General features: G+C 36.2%; 1 protein-coding gene across 1 annotated transcript in view; it reads left to right on the top strand.

Annotated features, from left to right (window-relative positions):
* ALG6 (ALG6 alpha-1,3-glucosyltransferase) overlaps positions 1-26418 on the top strand; it is a 53078-nt gene that overhangs the window by 9633 nt on the left and 17027 nt on the right. Inside the window, 9 exon segments of the mRNA XM_052637439.1 lie at positions 5130-5214; positions 12547-12636; positions 13736-13824; positions 15841-15923; positions 16574-16638; positions 20072-20281; positions 21157-21292; positions 23153-23238; positions 25368-25452. Of these exon segments, the coding sequence (XP_052493399.1) occupies positions 5130-5214; positions 12547-12636; positions 13736-13824; positions 15841-15923; positions 16574-16638; positions 20072-20281; positions 21157-21292; positions 23153-23238; positions 25368-25452 (929 nt within the window).

Raw genomic sequence — 26418 nt, 5'->3', positions numbered from 1 at the left:
AAGGAGGGAGTTACTTGGTAGCTGGAATGGGTTATGGAGGGCTAAGGAAAAACCCAATTAAAAGTTGTCTTTGGAAATATGTGAGACAAATATCATGTGATATCATATATACGTGGAATCAAAATGAACTTATTTAGAAACTCACAGACTCTCAGATACAGAAAACAAACTTAGAGTTACCAAAGGGGAAAGGGTGGGAGGGATACTCAGAAGGTTGGGAATAACATATATATACTACTATATATAAAATAGATCATCAGTAAGGACATACTTTATAGCACAGGAAACTATATTCAATATCTTGAATATAAGGAAAAAGAATCTGAAAAAGTAGGTATATATGTATGTGTAACTGAATCTCTTTGTTGGACACCTGAAACTAACACAACATTGTAAATCAACTATGCTTCAAAAAAAGTTAAACCTTACTCTCAAACTGTCTTCTAAGAAAGTCAGCAGACGAGTACTTTTGGATTACTCTGTAAGAAGAGTATTGTTACTGTACATGGAAATACTTGTAGCATCTTTTGTAGGTGGTTGTTACATTTTTTTAAAAATCATTTTTCAGATGAGAAAAATAGAAATGCCAAAATGGTTATTCTGTCAGACTTCCCAACTCTGTCCTAAAGAGTGTTAACAACATTCGCACGTGACAAACTTCTGTATCATAGGAGATTGGGAGGATTACTTAAAGAGTGTAACGTCTGTGATTCTGTGAGATTTTTTTCCCCCTCTATAATTGAAATACGTTTTTGATTATAGTTTGTTTTTAACATGCTTATTTTAATTTGTTTTTCATTTTGCTTAAGATCATAATTAGGAAACACTGGAGTGAGGAAGCTCAGGTGAGCTTGCTTAGTATTAGTCCATTATTTCTTTGGAGATGCACATACTGTATGTTTCTCTCCACTTACCCATTGTTATTTGTAATGTTTCTTCTTAGTCACTGGGAACATATAAAAGGGGAATTATTAGGGAAAATTTTAGCCATATTCTCTTCTCTTTAAAATGTTTAAAATTTCAATGTAAAGGCAATTAGTACATATTGTTATCAAAGAAACTACTTGTTTTTTTAAATTCTAACATAATTCTGAACAATTCAGCAATTAATAAAATGAACATTTAAGTGGTGCTTAAGCTCATTTTCCTAAGAATGAGACAAAATTGGAGCTTTGTAAATGTACATTAATATGTTTTCTTTATGTAATTCTGAATTTCATGTAAATGAATTTGTAGAATTAATCACAGTAGAAGGAATCCTTTTTGCCCTTCCCAAGTGAAGCTCCCTTAGGTGCAGTTGGGTTGTCCTTCTGGATTGCTTTAAGGGCACTTTAGCAGTTTTAAAAACTTAAGTACTAATTTCATAGCCAGTGTCAGCTGAATTTATTGAAGTAGGTCAGACTCTGGACAGAAACTTGTTTCTCAACCCTAAAGAGAGTCATTATCCATTCTTCTATTTGTTAGAGAATGGTAATAAATTCCTCCACATTGACCACAAGTCTAGAGCAATTTCAGAAAATCTGGATAGTTGGGTTTTTTCAGGTATAGGAAATTACTTAAGATTCTCTATGACTTTTATTATCCCAGTGGACCAAAAAACAAAGAAAAGCAGACAATAAAAATCAATTCCTATCTTCCTATAGACAGTAGCTGTATGCTTAAAAAGAGAAACATACCCACCAGCGTACATACGTACATCTATAAAATGCACATGCAAGGATGCAGTTAATTCATTGGGGAATTATTTTCCTTTTTAAAGGAAATTGTAGGTTAATTTCCCATTCAGTTAACTCCCTTGTTCAGTTAACGGAGCAAGTTTTAATTCAAAGTATATACTGTATGTCTCACAATATGTTTCCTTTGAACTCTAGAAAAATCACATTCTGTGTCCATTGGAACTAAAATTCTCATTTGGGTCGCTATTAGAAAATAGTATAATCATGTGACAAAATATATGATACTGAAAACATAAGTATCATGAGAAGTCAATTTTTTTCCGTTTTAAAAACCTGCTTTACTTACCTATTTTGATTTCTGCTTTTTTTATATGCTGTTTGTTAAACAAAAGGAGATACTGCTCTGAGATATTGTGGTAACAGGTTTTCAATTCACTGAACAATTGGTACACTTCGTTTGGTGTTTATTTTTTGTAATGTCTCTTGTCTTCTATTTCTTATTCAACTCATGACTCTATATGTATTCAAACCATTTCTTCTCTGACAAGGACTCAGGCACTGAGATCAAATGCCTGTGAGTTTGAATGTTACTGTGTCTACTGACTGTATGATGGTGCACAAGTTATTTTAAAATTTCAGAGTTTTAGTCTCCTCATCAGTAAAATGCTGATAAAATCATAGGTTGAGGATCAAATGAATTATATCTAAAGTTCTTGGCGCTTTATTTTGCTCTTAAGTACTTAGAAATGTTTTCACTACTGAAGTTGCTAATAATTCTTTTTCCGTAATCACACTGAGAATCCCTCGCCTCATGTGAGGAAAATAAGTATTTCACTACTTGTTTGAATAATAAAATAATAATATAGAGGTTTGATAAGTAATGCTTAAAATCTATTGTTGTTGTTCAGTCACTAAGTCATGTCCAACTCTGCGACCCCATGGACTGCAGCACACCAGGCTTCCCTGTCCTTCACTCTCTCCTGGAGCTTGCTCAAATTCATGTCTATTGAGTCAGTGATGCTATCTAACCATATTATATATCTACATAAGTATGATGTCTATAGTTTGCCCTTCTGAGAAGTCAATAATTAATGATCAGTGTGCTTTTAATTTATACAGGAAGGTTTTGTGGCAAATTTGGCAGTTGAGATGGTTCTTAGACATTGGATATGAGTTGATACAAGAGTTATATGAATAGGGAGAGGGAATAAGCAGCATGAACGGAGGCTTGAAATTTCGAAATGTCAGATAGTAACTTAAAGATGTTTTGAGGCAGGAACCAATGTATGGGCATTGTGTTAAAGTAGCCTTGGCATAATTAATTGGTCTGTCACAAACTGCTTAGTGTTGCACATTTAGTAAGTGGAAAATCAGAGACTCAAAATTTCAAATCTTTTTAAACTTAAAATCCTGTTATATCATATTGATAATATTGACATCCTTGCTACATCATCATTCAGAGAATCTGCTAGGTGCAATTACATCCCGAGAAAGCAAAAATGAACAAGACATTGTACTTTCCAAGAGAGAGACGGGGTAGGTTTTTGTGTGTGTATCCATGTGTCTGTACTGTGGGCAATTCTTTGTGGCAGTCACTCACTGTGTATACTCTTTGGAGATGTTAATCTGCTTTCCCCATGATTATAGGGAGTATCTCCTTCGTGGAGATGCTAGCATTTAAGGAATAGTGGCATAATATGGCTGTTAAAATGCAAAAAATCTACCTAATGTTGTGTTTCAAAGGTAGAGAACATCTGGGTTAGAGTAAAAGGTGATAATATGTCATTCACCGGTGTGGTACACCTTCCCAATGAATTAATGAATATATGACTACATGTGATTTTTTTACTTGCTGATTGAGAAACCTGTATCTGTACTGTACCTATTTGGGCTTTCTCATAAAATTTTGTAATCAACTGCTAGCTAAATAGTGGTTTGTTTACTATTAAGTGGAATTACCTTTATGTCATGTAAAATGATTTGAGGTTAACAACCTAATTGTTGAGGCAACAACTTAACCAAGTTGTGAGGCAATACACAGTAGGAGCTAGGAACATGAATTACAGAGCCGGTCTGCCTGGGTTCCAGTCCAGACTCTGCTACTCATTACCTCGGTGACCCTTGTTTCCAGTTTGCCAGCTATAAACTGGGGATGATAATAATCCCTATTTTACTGTTGTATTTGGTGTGTAGCAGATACTGTCTATTGTTAGCTATTAAAGATCCATTATCCCTTATTTGCAATTTAGAAGTAAACTATAAACTGGCAGTTTTTAATTCATTTGACATCAAACCCTGACCTAATCAATGTCTTTGGTTTTTGGTTCTATACTTGACCTTAAATTTATAGTTAGTTTGTAAAATATAGACATATGTTATTACAATTGTTTTATGATACTTACTGGACAGTATAGTTTACAGTGTTTCTCATGAAATAAAAATAAACTTGGATATCTTGTGATTAGTATTATCAACTAGTTAATTAAAAACTAAGTAAAGGATTTTCCTGGTGGTCTAATGGTCAAGACTGGGTGCTTCTAGCATATAGGGTGTGGGTTCCATCCCTGGTCAGAGAACTAAGATCCCACATGCTGCATTGCATGGCCCCCCCCCAAAAAAAAAAAATTAAAAGAAACCTAATTAGTGTTAATATTCATTGAATGTTTCTGTGTACTAGGTACTACACAGAGCATTTTATGTTCATTATCTTTATTCCAACAATCCTTTAGGTGTGATAGTATTGATTCTGTTTTTAATGTGCTAAGGCTTAGAGAGCTAAGGTCATTTGCTCAGGGTCACAGTGTCACTCAGTGTGCTAGCAGGGCTAGAATTCAGACCTCATCTCTGACTTTTGAAGTCACTTCTGTGTCCTTTTCTTCCATCTATACTATCTTTATAGTTTAGAAAATTTTCATGAGGAAATAAAATCACTAGCATACTAAAGTATATATGTGTATATATATATAATATATATTTATTTATTTATTTTTTAAGATTCTTTGCTTTATAGAATTTTTTGCCATTTAAGAAAAATACTGTCTTTCAGTGAACTGGAGTTAACAAAATTCCAATTTACAAGCAACTTTGGGAAATTTATATTGATTATGTTAAGGGAGGTACTTATATACTCTAAATACCGGGAAGGGGAGTTGAAAATAAACAAAAATTGGCTTTCTTTTAAACAGAAAATGCTAATTTAAAAAGCTTATGGAGCTGACAGTGGGACAGGAAGTTCTGTTTTGTTTATTAGGGCAAAGGAAGGCAGTGGAGCTCATGAGGTGAGTGCTCTGCAGTGAACATCTGTTGGTTCCCACTCAGCTTCATGCGCTCCCCTAACATTATCCCAGTTGTGACCTTAGTATCTGCCCTTCCTCATTCCTTGAATGTGATTGCTGTAAGACAGTGATCAATAAAGTATAAATTTATTTGCTTTTTTTCCCCTTATTATTTTAGGTGCTGGAAAGCCCCCTATGTTTGGTGATTATGAAGCTCAGAGACACTGGCAAGAGATTACTTTTAATTTACCCATCAAACAATGGTATGTATAATTTTAACTTGATTTTATTGTTTATCAGTCAGTTAACGTAGATTATTTGAAGTTACCTATAAGGAAAATACACTGTTTCTTCATCTTTAGCATCCTCTCTTCGTATTTATTGAAGTCACATGTTACTCTGTATATTGTCAGCTCATTTTGAAATTTTATCCTCCTGAAAGTTACCATATACTCAGCTACCAGCTGGAATATGATACTAAACTAGAACTTTAAGGATAGGACACTGTATGCCATGAAAGCTCCTCAGGATATAGACTGTGAAAGTTTATGGACTAAGAATATTTCTTTTGGTGGTTTCTCAGAGTTTCTCTGTTAGGAACGTATGAGATGTAAAGAAGCAGTAGCTTATGATGAAGAATGTAGATGTTCAAGTCAGACTGCCTGTGTATGTGTGTGTATTAGTGTTCAGACGGAGACTGTATTCTTTACCGGCAGTGTGAGCTTGGGCGAGTTATTTAACTGTCTCTGCCACAGTTTTATCACTCATAGAATAGAAATAATAGAATACATATTTCACTGGCTTATTGTGAAGATTGAATAAAATGATTTCACTTAAAGCACTTACACCAGTGCCCGAAGTGTAATGAGCTCTCAATAAATGTTAGCTGTAGTTATGTCTTCAAAAAAAATCTGTGCATTGCCATTTTTGTTGAACATGTTCTGATAATTGATGACAGTATTCTTTTTTACTTATTATGTGCCTGGTAGATTATTTGATTAAACCTGGTTGTACAAACTGTTTTTATCATTCTCTTGATTGGTTTGGTCACTGCTTTTATTTAACTCCTTTATGAAAGAGAGTTATATATAAGAACTTCACATTGAACTCTCTATTAACAGGTTGGCTCTACCTACTCCAAATTCGGAATATTTATAATAGAGATCAGCTAATGATATTCTTTTTTTTTTAAATAGATGTGTGCGTATGTGTGTTTTGGTTATTTTTGACCTCACTGCACAGCTTGGAGGATCTTAGTTCTCTGACCAGGGGTTGAATCAGAGGCCATGGCAGTGAAAGCACCAAGTTCTAATGTTTAAATGGTGTGATTTCTTTTTTTCGTAGTTTGAACTTTATTGTTATATCATTTATAATGACTATCATTGAAAAAGATATATCTCAATGGCATAGTTTACAAAACAGAAAATATATACTTGGGGCAGGTTCAATAGTGGATATAAATTTGTATTGGAAATAACATTTCTAATATTTCTAACATTTCTAATATTTTGAATTGTCTAATTTTGTCAAATTTGATTAGTTTGCCATTTTGGTTACCTAGTAATGTGACTGAAGAATGGTTTCTTATTTTTTAACTTCAGTTTTTCAAGTGTGAAGTCCTTCTGTCTTCATCTAGAAAGTTAGTTATAGTCAAAACTTTCAAGTAATATAGTTGTCTGAAATATGAAATCAGAATCTATCAGGTAAAATTTTAAAATGTCAGTTTTATAATTCTAAATTTAAAAACTGATTTATTCCATTTCATTGTACATAGTTGAAAGTTATAGAGGAAAGCAAATTTTTTCTTTAAATGACAATTTTTATAATTTTTATAATGACAATTCCTTAATGTGTGATGTCAGAAGCACTTTTGGCATTAAGTAGTAGAAAACCTAATAGTAGTTTAAGCAATAAAATAATTATCTTCATAAGTAGATCTTTGCAGGGCTGGTAAAGTGGCTCAAGCAGTTAAAGAACTCAGGCTTTTCCATTTTCTTCCCTTTCCTTTCTTCTTGGCATGTTGGCTCTTCATCCTGAGGCTTTTTACCCCAAGATCAGATGACAGCCAAGGCTACCAGCACTGTGACTTTGTTGTGAATTTGTACAGCCATATTCAAGGCAGGAATAATAATACCTTATTTTTCATGTGTCTTTTTGTTGTGGAGCAAAATCTTTTCCACCCTTAAAGCAATCATTAATAGAAATGCCTGGCTCAGTGCAGGCATGGTTTATCACCTGGGGTAGGAGAAGTGTCCACCTACCCTGAGTACGTTGCTTTTTAAAACAAGGTCACAGTTTTATAAGTGAGGAATTGTGGGACTCACTGTTTATTTCAGCATTGTTATAACTATGAGAAGCCTGAATATGTTTTGGTAAGGGAATGATTAACTAAAGTACATTTCTCCTATATGCACGTGTACATGTTTTTTCTAGGTAGATTCCTAGAAGTGGAATCTCTAAGGTAGCCGGTTATAATGGATACCAATACCAGAATATCTCTTACCCTTACCAATATTTAATAATAACACCACCAGACTTATAAAATCTCCATTTTCTTGAGTACATGTGATGTTGAGTTTCCTTCATGTCTGACTGTTTGTGACCCCATGGACTATAGCCCACCAGGCTCCTCTGTCAGTGGAATTTTCCCAGGCAAGAATATTGGAGTGGGTTGCCATTTTCTGCTCCAGGGGATCTTCCCAACCCAGGGATCAAACCCACGTCTCTTGTGTATCTGCATCGACAGGCAGATTCTTTGCCACTGTGTTACCTGAGAAGCCCCTGGTGTATTTACTGGTTATCATATTTTTCTCAAAGTTGCATATTTATATATTTCCCCCAGGTTACTGATGAATTGCTGATCTTTTTTGTAATGATTTGTGTGATTTTAAGATAAAAAATTATATTAACTTTCTCTTCTGTGTAACAAATGACCACAATAACAGTCCATACATTCAGTTTTCATTTTTGGTTGCCCTGTGTTCCTCATTGCTGTGCTGGGCTTTCTCTAGCTGTGGCAAGTGGCAGCTACTCTCTAGCTGTGCTAGGCTTCTCATTGCAGTGATTTCTCTTGTTGAGGAACGTGGGCTGTAGGTGCACAGGCTTCAGTAGTTGCAGTTCACAGGCTCAGTGGCCCCACAGCATGTGGAACCTTCCTGGACCAGGGATCAAACCTGTGTCCCCTCCACTGGCAGGAGGATTCTTAACCACTGTACCACCAGGGAAGTCCAAAACACACATTTATTATAGAAGTCCAGGCGCAGCTTATTTCAGTGTTATGATCAGAGTCTCCGGAGGCTGCAATTCAGTTGTCATCTGAGACTGCTCAGAGGCGCAGCTGGGGAAAGAACCATTTCCAAGTTCCCTCAAGTTACTGGCAGAATTAATTTCCTTGCACCTATAAAAGTAAGGGCTTTGGTTTCTTGTTGGAAGCTACCTTTATCTTTAGAGTCTCCCTGCAGTTTCTTGCTATGTGGCTTCTCCATTATGCCCACTTACTGACACATGACAGTTTTCTTCTTCCAAGTCAGTGAAAGGGAGTACTCTGTAGCTTAGCCAGCAAGATGGGATCTTACATATATGTAAAACATAAGCAGAAGAATGATCATCCTGTCACTTTTTTTGTACTTGGTTATCACATGTCTTGTTCACACTCAAGGGGAGGGAATTGATTGTACGCACACATGGCAGGAATACCAGGAGATGGGTTCATCGGTATGACTTTAAAGTCTGTCTGCCGTAGTATTCGGCAGTGTATAATAGTATTCTGCATTTCAATCATTTGTTTTGGTGTGTGTATATGTATAAAATAAATATCTTCTTTCTGTTCTTATCTTTGAATTTTTCTTAAGGTGTTTTTAATTAAATTTTTACATTTGATATACAGACATTCTTTGAACTGTTCTTGAAACTTCTTTAAGTTTGGAACTGTTTTAAAATAGAATATATTTTTGCACAAAGCAAAAATAGCCACAATATATTAGAAAAAATTATATTTTGAAGTTAATGATAACAGACTTGGAGTAATTTTGTAGTTTGCTGTGGCAGCTAGAGTTTTTTTTCTGATAAAACATCTACTGAGATTACATGGGAATTCAGTGGGAAAGGACATTAGATTCCAATGGTATTTATCCAACTTTTCAGGTGGATCTGATACATATAAAGCAGGAGAATTAACTATTTGCTTTGTTTCTACAGGTAGGTTTTGAAGCTTTACTTGAAACACTTTTAAGCTATCTTCTTCCACGAATTTCTCTCTTCTTACTTATGCATTTCCATAAAGATAGGTAGCACCTTTCTTGGCTCTATTATTCCTTCTTCCCAGTCCAACCAGTGGTTTTACGGTTAGTGTATACCTTTGCATACTTCCCATCCATGCCTCCTTTGCTATCTCCAGTGGACCTCAGTGTTAAAGTAAATGAAAAATAGCTTTTGCCTTAGAAGAAGCTGAAAAACAAATCAAATTATATTGTTCAAAATGTGGTTTTTGAGTTATTGATGCTTTTCCACTACTGTATCCATCCCAGTGGTTTTGTAGCTAATGACTAATTAGAACTCCTATGGCACACTCACTTTGTGTTAGGCAGTTGCTTAACAGTTTTACATGTTTAATTCAGTCCTTCAACAACTCTGGAGTAAGTACAATAAAACCTTGTGCTAACGCGCCCTATCATTACGTGAATTTGGAAATAACAGTTTGGTACCTGTGTTTGGGTAACCCTGTTTAGAGAAGTGGGTCCTCTGGTCTCCACTATTGGCCTGGCCCAGCTTCCCAGTTTCAAGCTGTTGAAAGGATCTCTGACTTGTATGGAGTTTCTTGGGTTCACTGTATCTTGACTTTGAGTTCCAGCCAGACAGATACAGGACCCAGGATTGCTCACATGGATGTTGCTGCCGGGGTAGATAACTGTGACCAGCAGGTACCATGCTGTACGGTGCCCATGGCTGCCTAGCATGCCTTGATCATTTTATTAATCCTCACTCCCTCACAAACCTACATATTGTGGATCAGACACTAAGAAAAGTAGACCCTTTGAAGATGAATACAGTTGATCCTTGAACAACATGGGTTTGAACTGTGCAGGCCCCTTTATACATGGATTTCTTTCAATAGTAAATACTGTACTACAGAATCCATGGTTGGTTGAATCCGAGGTTGTGGAACCTAGATCCAGAGAAACCTCAGAGAGAGATGGCTGACTGTAAATTATATTTGGATTTTCAACTGTATGGAGAGTCAGTGCCCCTAATCTGCATGTTGTTCAGGGTCAACTGTAGTAGGTTATTTAATTGGATCATGATAAATGCCAACTTAAACAATTTTTTTTTTCAGTCTCGGAGTAAGGGATTGTGATGTCAAAAAATTGTGACCCGTGTGAAACAGGATTTTTTAAAAAAATTTTTCATACTGTTCATGGGGTTCTCAAGGCAAGACTGCTGAAGTGGTTTGCCATTGCCTTCTCCAGCAGAACACGTTTTATCAGAACTCTTCCACCATGACCTGTCTGTCTTGGGTGGTCCTACAGAGATCAAGTTGCCAACATCTGTTGGATCATCAAAAAAGCAAGAGAGTTCCAGAAAAACATCTACTTCTGCTTTATTGACTATGCCAAAGCCTTTGACTGTGTGGACCACAACAAACTGTGGAAAGTTCTTCAAGAGATGGGAATACCAGACCACCTGATCTGCCTCTTGAAAAATCTGTATGCAGGTCAGGAAGCAACAGTTAGAACTGGACATGGAACAACAGACTGGTTCCAAATAGGAAAAGGAGTACGTCAAGGCTGTGTATTGCCACCCTGCTTATTTAACTTCTATGCAGAGTACATCATGAGAAATGCTGGGCTGGATGAAGCACAAGCTGGAATCAGATTGCTGGGAGAAATATCAATAACCTCAGATATGCAGATGACACCACCCTTATGGCAGAAAGTGAAGAAGAACTAAAAAGCCTCTTGATGAAAGTGAAAGAGGAGAGTGAAAAGTTGGTTTAAAATTCAGCATTCAGAAAACTAAGATCATGGCATCTGGTCCCATCACTTCATGGGAAATAGATGGGGAAACAGTGGAAACAGTGACAGACTTTATTCTTTTGGGCTCCAAAATCACTGCAGATGGTGATTGCAGCCATGAAATTACAAGACGCTTACTCCTTGGAAGAACAGTTATGACCAACCTAGATAGTATATTCAAAAGCAGAGACATTACTTTGCCAACAAAGGTCCGTCTAGTCAAGGCTATGGTTTTTCCTGTGGTCATGTATGGATGTGAGAGTTGGACTATAAAGAAAGCTGAGTGCTAAAGAATTGATGCTTTTGAACTGTGGTGTTGGAGAAGACTCTTGAGAGCCCCTTGAACTGCAAGCAGATCCAACCAGTCCATCCTAAAGGAAATCAGTCCTGAAAATTCATTGTAAGGACTGATGTTGAGGCTGAAACTCCAATACTTTGGCCACCTGAGGTGAAGAACTGACTCATTGGAAAAGACCCTGATGCTGGGAAAGATTGAAGTTGGGAGGAGACGGGGACGACAGAGGATGAGATGGCTGAATGGCATCACTGACTCAATGGACATGAGTTTGAGTAAACTCTGGGAGTTGTAGATGGACAGGGAGGCCTGGCGTGCTGCAGTCCATGGGGTTGCAAAGAGTCAGACACGACTGAGCAACTGAACTGACTGAAACAGGCTTAGGGATAGTGGTTATTTATGTTGTATATAGTTTGGTGTCCATTATTATAAATTCTTCTAATGATTGAGAAAATTAATTGGATAGAAGAAGCTGTCTAGTTATAAAGACTATAGTTAAGGAGTCTATGTAAATTTATTATAGTTTATGTAGTCTATGTACATTTTCATTTCTTGAGTCACAGTATTTATATGTCGTTTCTTCCCGTTCTAACCAACTGGTTAATTGGTTAACCAGTTAGTTTAAATAGTTTAACCAATTATTAAATTATGAATTAAATTGTTTAACCAACTGTTAATTTATGAACTTTACATATAGTGTTTTTCCTTAATTCACAGAATTTTGCATGTAATAGGCTCTCATTAAATGTTGGTTGAATTGTGTTCAAAGTGATATTAATAAGTCTGCCTGTTTCATGCAGTATTTCTTTCTTTGCAAACCAAATCTTTACATGTTTTTAACATTCATTTTTTAGTTTTTAAAATTGTGATTTCACATTGTTTCTGTAATTTTTAGACTGTCAGAAGCAAATTCTCTTTTTTGTTGCATATTTTCTTTTATATAAGTATTAGTCATTGTTTAAGTTTACTAATAGAATGACAACAAGTTCCAATTTGCCTGTGACAATCTTGGTTTACCTCTATTGTTATGGCTTAATTATTAATAGCTTCCTCTTTCACTCTTAAGAGTACTTCAGTTTAGATAATAATTTAGTCACACTACTCATTAACAACTTTAAATTTTTTGTGAGTTCACAAAAATTTTTAAGAGAAGAGGAAAAGAAAAAATGTAGATGATTTTTTTTTACCTTTTATGTTTTTTCAAGGTAAATGACATGATATATTAAATACAAGTCTGTTTCTTGAATATTGATTGATGGAGTGGTGCTTTCTTTTTCCTTTTCTTCCAGGTATTTTAACAGCAGTGATAACAATTTACAGTACTGGGGATTGGACTACCCACCTCTTACAGCTTATCATAGTTTTTTATGTGCATATGTGTAAGTTTTTCTTCCTTAACATAACTTTACATATTTATGCCCTTAGCAGATATAGTAAGGAACAGTTTGTTGATTAGAGGAGAGATCATTTGTAGCTATTATTGTATTATGGTTTGTAGAGCACCATGCCTTTATAATTGGTTTGTAGGAAAGTTAACTATCAGGTTTAATATTTGTATAATCTTTTTGGTGGAAATGCTAGAAAGAGATGCAAAAGGTCTAGCTTTGTTTTGAAGTAGAAATGTTACCAATTATGCATGGTTTACAATACGGTTAGTTGTGCATAGGAAAGCTTTTTTCCTGGAATGGCCCAAAGTAAATGAAAAATGAAGGTCTAAGTGGTATTGTAGTACTGTAGTGTTTCACTTATGATTTAAGATTGGATTGGAATTCCTTCTTTTATAGGCATGGAATGGTTTATAGATGATAAGGCACTTCTGTTTAGTAGAGACCCAGTTCTACTCTGCAGTGGTATTCCATTTCAGACCTGCAGTGTGTCAGTAGAAATTTGAGGAACTTCTTCACAGTATCTTCTGAACTTATTTATTTTACTGTTTCCTATTTTTAAAAAATTAGCTTCCTGGACTAAAAAATATGTCTCCAAACTTCATGATAACTAGTTGTTCTTTTCAGTGTTCTGGAAAATGTTATACGATTGAAAACTTAATTTATTTTTAATAATTATGTTCAGTTTTATGCAGTGATTTATGATTAACAGCTATTTATTGTAGCCTATTATTATAACTGAAAAGATGATAAATTATAATGCTATGATCCTTAGTCCTCGTGTATTGCTGTTTACAAAGTATGTGTTTAGTAAATGAAAGGTGACACATTAGACTGTTTTCACACTGAAAGTATCATGAAGGTAGGGCTTTTAGTTAAAATGTTACATGAGTTTGTTGGAAGATGAGCAAGGTGGATTCGGTTTTTTAGCTTTAGTCAGTTTCACATGGTTAAATACAAAGAGTTAAGCCTTAACTCTATTGCTTTATAAAAGCAATGGCCACTTTTCAACACAGATTCATATATCCTCAGGTGTCCTTATTGCTAAAAGTGATGGGGAATAAAGTGCATGTATGTATGGTTTGATTTGCAGGGCAAAGTTTATAAATCCAGACTGGATTGCTCTCCATACATCACGTGGATATGAGAGTCAGGCACATAAGCTCTTCATGCGTGCAACAGGTAAAAGAGCGGTAGATATTGAATGTAAAATTGGATTAAACATTTTTTTGAATGGATGACAGGTTCTATTACTGTCCTCACTGACTTTTACAGTTGTGTAACTATACATATACATATATATGTATACTATTTGAGCAAATGTGTATGTAAACTAAAACACAAAAAAGTAGAAATGAATAATTTTGGGTGCCTTAAATTTGTTATTATCTCACTTAATAATAGACACCCAAATGAGGTAAAATACTGTTGTTATTCTTAAGCTGAGAAACTGAGGCCCAGTAAATCACTGGGTAATATCACTAGCTCACCTGAAGTTGGTTAGCTCTGAATTAAAGTTTTAATTGTTCAGGAGTTTGCTTTGATAAATCCCTTTCACTTTTAAAGTAAATTACAGTTGTATGGGCTCCCCTAATGGCTCAGTGGTAAACAGCCCACCTGCCAGTGCAGGAAATGCAGGTTCAGTCTTTGGGTTGGGAAGATCCCTTGGAGAAGGAAGTGGCGACTCACTTCAGTATTCCTGCCTGGGAAATCCCATGGACAGAGGAGCCTGGTGGACTACAGTCCATGGGGTAGTAAAAGAGTTGGACACGACTGTAACTAAACAACAACAGTTGTATATCGTACATTGTATTGCTGTGTAGTGTTGCTAAATTAATCTTTATCACAAATGTTTATTGAGCTTTTATTGTATGCTAAGAGTTGAAAGTAATGAGATTACATTTTTTAAAAACCTTTACAAGACTTAGGCTTTATGGGTCTTTTCCTTAATTATTCTTAAGGCTAGTCAGATTTGTTTTCTTTACTATTCACGCCATGATAAGACTCTCAGGTCCAAGAGAGAACCTGCATTGCCCCTCCCTCTCCAACACCACTCCCTTCCCCGGCCCCCCCCCCCCCCCCCCCCCCCCCCCCGCCCTCCTTTAATCCCATCTGAACTGCATACTCACCGCATGATATTTAGCTTCTGAAGCCAGTACCTGTATCTGGAGGAAACTCACGACTTTTAGACACAGTCTGTTCTATTTTCAAAGAGCTCCAATTATTAGAAATTTCCTTCTTATCTTGAACCTTCACTAGTCATACGAAGTTCTGTTTCCTTGGGCCACATAGAACAAATCTGGTCCTTTTTACACCTAACACCTTACAGACATGTGAAGTTATCTCCTCTCCAGGTTAAACATTCTTAGATACTCCAGCTCTTATTAGATGACCAGTTTCTTGAATGTAATTATGGTCTTGAGGCCTCTGGTTGTGCTCCTTTGAATATGTTCCAGCTTTTCAGTGTCATCTTAAATGTAGAATCTGGGGATGAAAATAGATTGCATGTATCCAACACTGATAGCTTACTTTGTTTACCTTATTCTTGAACTATGAATATGTTTACCATATTCTTGAATATGTTTTCTGGTACAAGAAAAAAATGGGTTCTTTGGATAGCTATGTTGTATTGTTGAAGAACTTAATAGTTTTTCTTTGTTCTGAAAGGACCGAACATTCAGAATTATGAATTGCTTTATTTTTTCCCCACTTTTTTTCAGTTTCTTCTTCACCTCGGCCTCTCAAGGTCTTTGTATGCATTAATTAGCAAAACTTTATGAATTTTTATAAATATTCACATTTAAAAAGATTCTCCTATGCATCTCCACATTTGAGGTACTATTCACATCAGGAAATTTGGAGCATATAGATATTGAGGGGAAAATAAAAGTTTACTTCCCTTGCTTTGAGTATTCTTAATTTTTAAATCCAGGTCAGGGCTAAGAGAGAATTAGATACATATAATTAATTTAATGTGTGAATTTATTAGAGGAAATTAAGACACTCTCTAGTCCTATATCAGTTGAAATTAGGCACAGGTGAAGGGAATGGAAAGGGCTCCATGTGGAAAGGACTCATCCAGAGTGGGTAGCAACCTTGTGTTAATAGAATTCCCACTCAAGGTTGGAGGGAAGTGATTAATAGGTTATGGTAAATCTTGATGGACTCTCACTTAAAGTCATTTGTTTGTTTTTTCAGTGTTAATTGCTGATTTGTTGATATACATACCTGCAGTGGTTCTGTACTGTTGTTGTTTAAAAGAAATCTCAACTAAGAAAAAGGTAGGTTTTGAAGTAGCCTGACATTTCATCTCTGAAATGTTTTATTAGCTTAGCTATTAAGTATAGTGCTTAAGGAAGCTATGCTTTTGGGAATAGATAATAGGGAACAGTATATCTTCTGTCAATTAATTTTCATTTAGAAACATTAACTTATCTTAGAGTAATTATTTTAATGCCCAACTGTAGTAATAAGAGGCACTGAATTTTAGAAGTTACATACTTCTGAGTTACACAGAATCCTAAATTTATTGCTTAACTGGTAAATTTGAATGTTGGGTTGGCTTGGGAGAATGACAGCTGAAAGGTATTTTGAGAAGTTGCTATATAGTCTCATATTCACAGTTAATGAATATTCTCTTTGGTCATTTTATATATATTAATTATTAGATTAATTTATCTGATTTGTATATCTAAAAGTGCTTTTTCTAACAAATACCTTTTAGTGATTTTTTTTTTCATTTTTACTGGGGTATTCTATGTCACCTCTGTGAAAACTTCATTATTTAAAGAGTTGTTTTATAAAAATGAAATATTTTGATAAATAGAAGGTAAGAATGGAATATTTGCTACTGTGTTAAATGAAACTATGCGTTTACCTTGTTTGATTCGAGTAACAGATGACTATTATTTCATAATAATTTTCTTTACAGATTGCTAGTGCATTATGCATACTGCTGTACCCAGGCCTTATTCTGATCGACTATGGACATTTTCAGTATCCTTTACTGATTTAGAAATGAAGTCAGATGTACGTCATGAAATCGAGGCTCCGTTTGTATAATGTTGTCATCTACAATGTCTTATTTACTAGGGTTCTTGCTTATATAAACCTTTTAAAAATGATAAAAGTATCTCTTCACCAGGTGTTTACTTGAAGGGTAAACTTCAGGTTTATTAAAAGTAGAAATGATTTTTCACACCCATTTGGCTTGGGAATGGAACACTGGTAACTGATTAGCTCTTCTGGAAAGTTAGAAAAAGAATGCCAGGTACAGTGATGCTCTCCTAATACTAAAAAGGTAAAACATCTTCTATCTTTTGTAAACGTTATCTGACACTGACAAAAAGACTTCCAGTTTTTGAGTTTTAAAACAAAATGTTTTTCTCACAAATAGTGGTAACTGGAAGCTTCAGGAAACTAAAATTTAATGATTAAATCTATGTGGATTTTGTGTGTTTAATTTTTGATTCCTAAATTAAGGAACATTCAAGTAAACAAATTGTAGAGGAAACTTGATAAAATCTGCACATGGCTCTCCAGTTTGTCTTCTAATGCATTAAATATTGCTGTCTGTCTCCATCTGTCCCAAAGGAAAAAAAATCCATACCATGATTGCTTAATCATTTTTCCTTTTGTCTCTAGTCTATTTTAGTAATAAAATACATATATATCAAAAGACTTGTGAAAGATATTCAAATATGTAGTTGCTTCCACCATGTTTTTTATTCTGTCCACTTTCCTAATTGAGCTCTTTTTTTTGGCTTTGTAGAGTCATGGCTTTCAGATAGTCTAATAATATCAAGAACACCGAGATAAAGAAAGGAAACATGAAGTTGTTTATAAGATTTTTTAAAACTATATTTACTTTGAAATGTTAACACTCCTTCAGAAAAATACATAAAGCATAAATGAGTCGGCTGTTATCCATGTCAAGAACTAGGACACTGCTGGTATCCAGAGTGGCCCTGTGCGCGGCCCTAGTGCTGCTCCCTCCTCCTTTCTCAAAGACAGCCACATACCGACTGTGAAGACTATAGTTTGGTTCTCCCCGCTTTTTGAATTTAGCATAAAAGAAACAGCACAGTAGGTGTTCCTTTGTGTTGGGTGTTTTGGGTTCAGCATTGTCTTTGTGAGAGTTATCCGTGCAGTTCTATGTAGACTATGCTGCTTTGAACTTTCTTGTAAGGATCTCTTTGTATACATGTAAATATATTTCTTATGAGTGGACTTGCTGAATTATAGGGTAGGCACATGTTTAAGTATTCTCATATGGTTTTTAAGCGTAATCTACCAGGCAACACTCCAGTGAGCAATGGTATAGGTGCTCATCCTCAGCAATTGTCAGTTATTTTCCTTTTAACCATTCTGGTAAATTTGTAGTGGCGTCTTCTCTGTGACTTGAATCAACCTCTTGAAGCTTTTGGGATTATGTCATTTTGTAGGAACACATTTTTTAAACTACTATTTACTTTACTTTCCTCATTTGTAAAATGGAGATAAGAACCCTACTTTTTAAGCTTCTTGAGAATTAAATAAATTCACATTTGTTAAACATCTGAAACACTACTTGGGAGGGGCTAAATACCATGTAAGTATCTACTGCTCTTATTATCTGTATTGTTACTGCTGCTTCTGTTATTACTGTTTTTTACTTTTTGGGCTCTGAAATTTGATATTAGTTTGGGCAGAGGCATTTTTGACAGTTGTTTTGGACACTACGGATCATTCGTTTTGAAGACTCATGTTCTTCAGTTCTGGGAAATTCGCATGAGTAACTTTTTTTTATAATTCTCTCCCTTTTTTTAAAGCTTGTTAGACAGATATTAGATCTTTCATCTCCATCTTGAGCATCTGTCTTTGTTTTATATTTTTGAAGATTATCTTGCTTTATGTCTAACACTTCTATTAAATTTCATTTGTTAAGCATATCTTAAATTTCAGTTTACTTTCTTCCTCCCACTGTTCTGTGAATTATTTCTGTTCTCCTAGGTCAGTCTTTTCTCCTTTTCACTTTGGTCCTTTTCTGTCATACTAGTATTGAAAGTCACTCAGTTGTGTCCGACTCTTTGCAACCCCATGGACTATACAGTTCATGGAATTCTCCAGGTGAGAATACTGGGGTGGGTAGCTGTTCCCTTCTTCAGGGGATCTTCCCAACCTAGGGATCGAACCCAGGTCTCCTCCATTGTAGGCGGATTCTTTACCATATAAGCCACCAGGGAAGCCCAAGAGTACTAGACTGGGTAGCCTATCGCTTCTCCAGCAGATCTCCCCGACCCAGGGTCTCCTGCATTGCAGGCGGATTCTTTACCAGCTGAGCTACCAGGGAAGCCCTTTTCTGTCATAGGTGTTCCTTAAATGTCTATTTGATCCTGGTGTGTTTATTCTAAGAATAAGGCAGAAGAGAAAGCTGCATGTGAGCTCTCTGCGCTTTTAGTCCATTGTGGGGTACACGGTAGGGTTCTGGCCAGCACTCTGGGACCCTTCAATGTCACAGTGTGGAGGAATTTGCACTGTAGTGTTAACTTCTGCACTAGTTGCTTGAACAGTTTATTCCATTTTGGGGGAGAGAAATATTCCTTCTTTCGTTGCCCAGGGGTAAATGCTTTGGCTCCCAGATAATTTTTGCAGAGGCATGAGGTGGGATGTGACTTCTCCATTTGGAATTTTCAGTGAATCCTCGTTTTCTTTTCCACATCCTCAGGTACTCCATCCTACTTGTTTCCAGAGTTCTCTGAGCGTGTGCGGGGCGGATGGGCTTCTTGCTAGCCTGAGCCTCCTCTGTGTGCTCACTAAGCTGTGGCTTCTTTTAGTGTATTTTATTAGTTGCCACTTCTCTGTCCTCTTTCTGTCTTCTACAAATGTGTTGAAATCTTTATCTCTTATAACCCACCCCTGTTCTCTTTATGGCTGTAGATGTATACTTAAAAAAATTCCCCATTTTAAGGGGGTCTCAGGAAGGAGAGGAGGTAGACATGAATACTCAGCTCCCCATATTCAACTGAAAATCTAGTGTGATACGGTTTTCACATAGCAGTGTTGTTAATTTCCAATCAAGCACAGGTATTAATTTATATTATTGATGCATATTATAGAGGAAGGATAGTGATATTAGTAAGTTCAGTGTGTTTGTGTATTTTTAACTTTTGGAGCATTGATTTTGGTGTGTTGTTACAGTAATATTGTAAGATAACCCAGCAGAAACAAAGCTATGTGTTACTTATTTAGAGTTCTTTTAAACCTAAACAAATCAGTTGCTCTGTTTAGTAGCAGATTTAATATATTTGAGACCACTATATATAATTTCAAATTTGCTTATCAATTTAATACTTTCAGCTTTTATTTAGAAATTGTTTTGATTATACATATTACAGAATCACATAAATAAAATGTTCTTTAAAATGCAAAATCTCTTTTAATTATTGAGATAATTTCCTTGACATGAGAACATATATAATTCTGTGAGTCTCGGCTTTGCTTTGTGGGGTGTTCTTGGAGTATCTTATGACTGGGACCTGCTAGGGTCCCTGGCATTTTGCTTAGCTATAAACTATAAGCAGATGGAACTTTACCACTCCTTGCCATTTTTTTGTTTTTTACTTGGCAAGTGTTTTAAAAAAGGCCTCAAAGGAAAGGGGTGAGTAGCTTTTAAATAGCAGAATTCAAAAAATCAGCTAATTTATTTGGCATACTTACTTTGGAGGAAGGTGGTCTTTCACTTTGCCTCCTGGTGATTTCTTATTAATCTGTTGGTGGCTGTGGGGTGAATGTTAAGAGAGATTGTTATGTTCTGTAGTCTTTTAACTCTTCCTAATGAGAAAAATATTTTGATCAGTAACTATTTATAGGGACTTCCCCGGTGGTCCAGGGGTTAAAACTCTGCACTTCCACTGTAAGGGAAGTTTGCAGGTTTGACTCTGGTTGGGGAACTAAGATCCCGCTTGCTATGCATTGTGGCCAATAAATAAATATTTTAAAATATGTATATTTACTGGAAATGGCAACCCACTCCAGTGTTCTTGCCTGGAGAATCCCAGGGACGGGGGAGCCTGGTGAGCCGCCGTCTATGGGGTAGCACAGAGTCGGACACGACTGTAGCGACTTAGCAGTAGCAGCAATGTGGATTGGCTTGGTAGAACATTGCTATAGGATTTCATCCCTTTCGAGCATGTTGTATACTTACGAGAAAGACATCCCAATTTGACATTTTTCTTTATGGCTGCCTAGGAGTGGCATCTAAGTTAAGTGTTAATAAGGAAGGTGATAGTCTTTTGTTGGGGAATTGCACATATTAATAGTTGTAAATTCCTTAACCGTGATTTAAGTCGACTCTCATTCATCTTATTATTGTTTTTCTTTTTTTTTTTTCTCATTCATCTTAAACCTGTGTTGGTGGCACAGAGTTCTCATTACCCGACATTTGCGTTTACTATAGTTGAGTGAGCCACAGATTGATTTCTCAGAATTACTGGCCTCTCTCTGTCTCACTGTTTCCCTCTGTTTGTGTTCCAGGTTGGTGTTGTTAATTAAGCTGGCTTGTACTGTCGTGGCTTCCTTCGTTCTCTGCTGGCTGCCATTCTTTACAGAAAGGGAACAAACCTTGCAAGTTCTAAGAAGACTCTTTCCAGTTGATCGTGGGTTATTTGAGGCATGTTTAAAGACTTTCCTCTCATTCCTTTCTGTTACAGGCCTTTCTCTGTGACCTTTGGGGATTTCATGTAGAAGACTCACAAGGAATAGTGACTTCAGCTGCTCTCTCCCTGCAGTCATCCTTGCCAGTTATTTAATCTGGTGCACAACCTCTAGCTCAGCTGGCATGTTCTAGTACATTACATGAGTAGGTAGTATTTATGCCTCCATGAGATCCATATAATTCAGTTATACATTTTTCTAATGAAATAGAGTCCATAATGAAAGACAGCATGAAAAGTTGCAGCTACAAAGTTAACAGTTTTGTGACTTTTTTGGGCGGGGAGGGGGTTATATTCTCTTTTTAGTCCTAGGACATTATTTATTAAACTAATAATCATGTTTGCTTCAGAAAGGTCTCATAATTCCTTATGAGATATATAACCTTCATCCATAGTAATTTTTAATGAGAATCATTCATTTCATTTCATTTAATGCTAGCTTAATCACTGTTGTTAAACTTTTATTGCATGGATAATTTGATTTAGAGTCAGTAATTAAATTAAACAAACCATTTTCCTGAAACAAAAAGGTCTTTTAATAAAGTTAGAGACAACATATTTATAGATAATTTGCTTTTGAATAAACATTTCTTTTAAAAAGAATTAGAAAAGCATATGTATCTTTCTAATTTTTGAATATATAAAATTCTATAGAATATCTTTCAGTCAGTCTGTGGGAAGATGGAAGAGAAACAGACTAAGAATTTGGTGTTGTGAAGGAACAGAAATGTATGCCTTGTATGTCACTTGGGATAATGATGATGACCGTACTGATAATCATAAACAGTCACTATTGCCATCCCCTCCACTTACTAGGTCCCAGACACTTCACATGTAATTTTATTTGATCCTTAGCCATAGCGATGAGATAGCTAAACCCATTCTTACAGATCAGAAAACTGAGGTCAGAGGTTCATATAGCTAGTGCATGGCAGAGCTGTAGTTTGTACTCAGAATTGTGTTCCTAACTTCTTTATATATCCTCTAACCTTAACACTTATATAAAGAAAAGTTTAATTCTCCATGTAAGCTGCCTGATTATTTGCCTTTCCTTCTATTTCAGAAATGGTGTTTATCATGGTAATTATAAAAATGAGTGTCATGCATTTTTATGGTGGTGTTGGTCACCTTCATTCACTTGTTGCCCTCAAAGTCTAAAGAGCAGTTTCATTGGCCCAACAGAGGGAAGTAGGATGGTACAGTTGTCGGTGATAGTTACTTTCTTGATGTGATGCCTACATAGCTGTGAGTTAAACAGCTTTGCAGAGGATGGGTTTCATGATCAGAGAACTGTAGTTACAAGTATGATTTTGAAAGTGATTCTAGCACAGTGGCCAATGTCTTCAAACTTGCTGATTCATTAACAGTTGACTCTTACCATTGCTAGTAGCTAGTAGTCATTATCTTATCGTTGCTAGTAGCTAGTAGGCATGCGGTAAATGGGTCAAACAACATGTATTCTACAAGTCAGAATACAATTAGAATACAGAAAGTAAAGATTTTTTAGATAAATTCCCAAAGATGAATAACAGTATTTAGGGATAATGGGCTGCTCTTTGAAAAATATTAAGTATTTTTTGGGAGCATCTAAATTATGATTGACTAGTGATTTAGATCACCTCCCATGCAAAAAATGAAAGTTCCCATTGTTTGACTGTGTGTGTGTTCTTTGGAGAGTTTAATCAGCTTAGTTATGAAGTTGTGAGCAAACGCTTCCCATGACCCAAAAGTTTATCTCTTTAGAGATTTAGGACTTTGTGGAGTTTAATATTTCTTTTAATCATACTGGAAGGTAAAACTAACAAATTTCTTTTAAGGATAAAGTAGCCAATATTTGGTGCAGCTTCAGTGTCTTTCTCAAGATCAGGGATATTTTGCCACATCACATCCAGATAATGATCAGGTAAGAGACATGAAGTTTGTGTATAGTGTATTATAAGCTACTCTTAAAGTGTCATGGCAATACCGCACTTATCTGGCATCATAGGAGTAAGGTAATCTTCATTAGTGCTGCTGCTGCTAAGTCGCTTCAGTCATGTCCAACTCTGTGCGACCCCATAGATGGCAGCCCACCAAGCTCCTCTGTCCCTGGGATTCTCCAGGCAATACTGGAGTGGGTTGCCAGTTCCTTCTCCAATGCATGCATGCATCCTAAGTTGCTTCAATTGCGTCCAACTCTGTGCATCCCCATGGACAGCAGCCTACCAGGCTCCTCTGTCCACGGGATTTTCTAGGCAAGAATACTGGAGTGGGTTGCCATTTCCTTCTCCACTTCACTAGTGAATAGTCCACATATCGTAAACTTATGCTGCTGTATAACAGAAGTCTTTTATTTGAAACATTTTATGTGAGTTATTGTTACTACTCCCTCTTCCTTAAACAGAGTATACTAAACATGATTTACCATGACCTTGAAGAGTCATGAGTTTCAGTGGTGTGAGTTTCAGTCTGGGTGAGAAGTAAAATGAGTAGGTCACTGTGTGTGTGCGCGTGTGTGAATTTATTCCGAGGAATTGGCTTATACAACTGTGCGAGTTGGCTAAGCAAACTGGAAGTCCACAAGGCAGGCATTCAGGAGAGGGTATCTGGGGAGGGAAGAGCTGTACCAATCCCCCGCCTCCTCCCCGTTTCCCCTTCCCCCACCCGCTGCTGTTTGGAGTCTGAGCTCAGGGAAGAGCTAAGCCTTCTTTACAATTTTTTTTTAATAAAGCATTTAAGTTTTTAATTTATTTATTACTTATTTTTGGCTGCACCGGGTCTTTGTTGCTGCATGTGGGCTTTCTCTAGTTGTGAAGAGCTGGGCTTCTCATGGCTTCTCACTGAGGCGGCTTCTCTTATTGCCGAACATGGGCTCTAGAGCACAGGTTCAGTAGTTGTGACGCAAGGGCTTTGTTGCTGTGCGGCTTGTGGAATCTTCTTGGACCAAAGATTGAACCCATGTCCACTGCAATGGGAGGCAGATTCTTAACTGGTGGACCACCAGGGAAGTCCGCTAAGCCTTCTTTTAAAGGCTTCCAAGTGATTCAGGCCCAAGATAGCACCCTTTTGATTAACTTAAAATTAGTTGAGAAGGGACTTTAATTAATCTGCAGATCTCTTTCCAGCAGCACCATCACTACTGTTTGAATGACTGGGAGGCGTGAGTGTGTGCCGCATGCCTCTTTCCTCCCGTTCTTTTGGAGAATATCCATTGTAGCCCACCTTAACAGGAAGCAGACTAGTAAAGCTGACAAGCCACAAAGCTACCTCAAGCGGGAAAATCAGTTATTATTTTGCCTTCTAACTATTGTTTTCAGGGCTTAAAGGCTGTTTACCTTGGTACTAAGTGGCTCCAACTGTGCTTCTTGCTGAGTTGTTTTTCCTCCTTGCCCATCAGTCATCATAAGGAGAAGCTCTGGCACCTTCCCACTCCCTTTCCAGCTTGTTCTTTCTGATTTACCATGGGTTGAAAATCAGATAATCAACTTTTGTGAAATGAGGGCTAACGAGGTTCTCTTGTGAGTAAATTTTATGAATGTTTGCATAACAAATACAGAATTGTTTCTTTGTACCTAGTTTTATTTTCTTGTTTTCTTGTTGTTCAGACCGTAAGTCGTGTCTGACTCGTTGTGATCCCGTGGACTGCAGCACACCAGGCTTCCTTGTCCTTCACTCTCCTGAAGTTTTCTTAGTCATGTTCATTGAGTCCATGATATTTGAGTGTTTGCTGATTGACTTTTAGCTGTCTATCTTTGTATCTTTCCCAGAATAGATACTAAATACTAAAATAACATAAGCAATATTTAGTTCTACAGTGTTTTGTTCTGTATTATATAATCACATATATATTAAAGTGTGTACATATTTCAGTGTATGGAATTTATTTAAATGTTATTTGGTCTTGAATTTATTATTTAATACATAAAAAACTTTAACTAGAAATCAATTTAAGTTGATAAGTAATGTGATCCTTACATTTAAAAAAATGTTTCTTTGCTTTAGTTGTATACCTTTATAAAGAAAATAAATGTTTGATTTTTGTTAATTTTTTAGCTTTTGTTTTACATTTTTGAGCCTGCTTCCTGCATGTATAAAATTGACACTTCATCCCTCTCCTAAAGGATTCAGATTTACTCTGGTAAGTTTCTCATTACTTTAGATAATTAATTCTTGCTGCAATTGATCTTTTAAAAATATAAGTAATTATATTCCTGCTTTGAACAGGATTTATTGGATTGAGATATAAGACATTCATTTATTTGGCAAACATTTACTGAGCGTTTGACACACTTAGGTGCTGTTTTGGAGTAGGCTGAGCAATCAGAATCTTTCAGTTTAATTCAACAACTATTTAACTTCCTCGTGTTGGTCAGTAAGGGAATGCAAAGAAGAAGACAGTGGCAATGGACATGTTTAAATTGTTATGCGTTCAAGCTGGGCTATTAAGTTCTGTCAGGTACAGTGGAGTGCTATGATAATGTGGGAAAAGGAGACATTACTTTGAGGGCAGATTTTAGACAGTTTCTTAAAGCAAGAGGGATTGGAGCCAAATTTTGACAACTGAGCAAGATTTCGACTAGGTTAAGACAGGAGGAAGACCTGGAAGGTACAGATGTGGGAAAGGATAAGGAATCATGTGGGAACAACTGTTAGCCAATGAGATTTGTGTGACTTATGTAGGGGTGTGTGTGTCGAGGTTAGGAGAGTATATAGGGAGAGAGAAGAGTCAGAAAGATCAAGTTGTGTAAGACCTTGTATATTGGGTTGAATAATTTGGGGTTTGATTTGTGTGCAAGAGGAGCAAAAAAGATTTTGGAGGAAAGGGGACAGATCTCCCTTTTAGGAAGATGACTTATGTCAGTTGGAACATAGACTCGGTATATATTCCACATTTTGGGTTTCTCTGAGTGGGCTTATAAATTCCTCCTGGTTGTATTTCTGTGGTGTGTAAAATTGGTTCCATGTACCTTGGTCTATAAAATGACATTTAAAGACTATCTTTTTAAAATGTCAAAAAATTTAGTTTATGAAAATAGTCTTAGTGGATTTCTAAAGGGACGTTTTATTTTTTATTTTTCTAATTTTTGGCCATGCCATGAGGCTT

Source organism: Budorcas taxicolor, chromosome 3, assembly GCF_023091745.1.
Source record: "Budorcas taxicolor isolate Tak-1 chromosome 3, Takin1.1, whole genome shotgun sequence".
Taxonomy (NCBI): domain Eukaryota; kingdom Metazoa; phylum Chordata; class Mammalia; order Artiodactyla; family Bovidae; genus Budorcas; species Budorcas taxicolor.
Note: the sequence above shows the minus strand (reverse complement) of the source record. Positions and strands in the feature narration are given on the sequence as shown.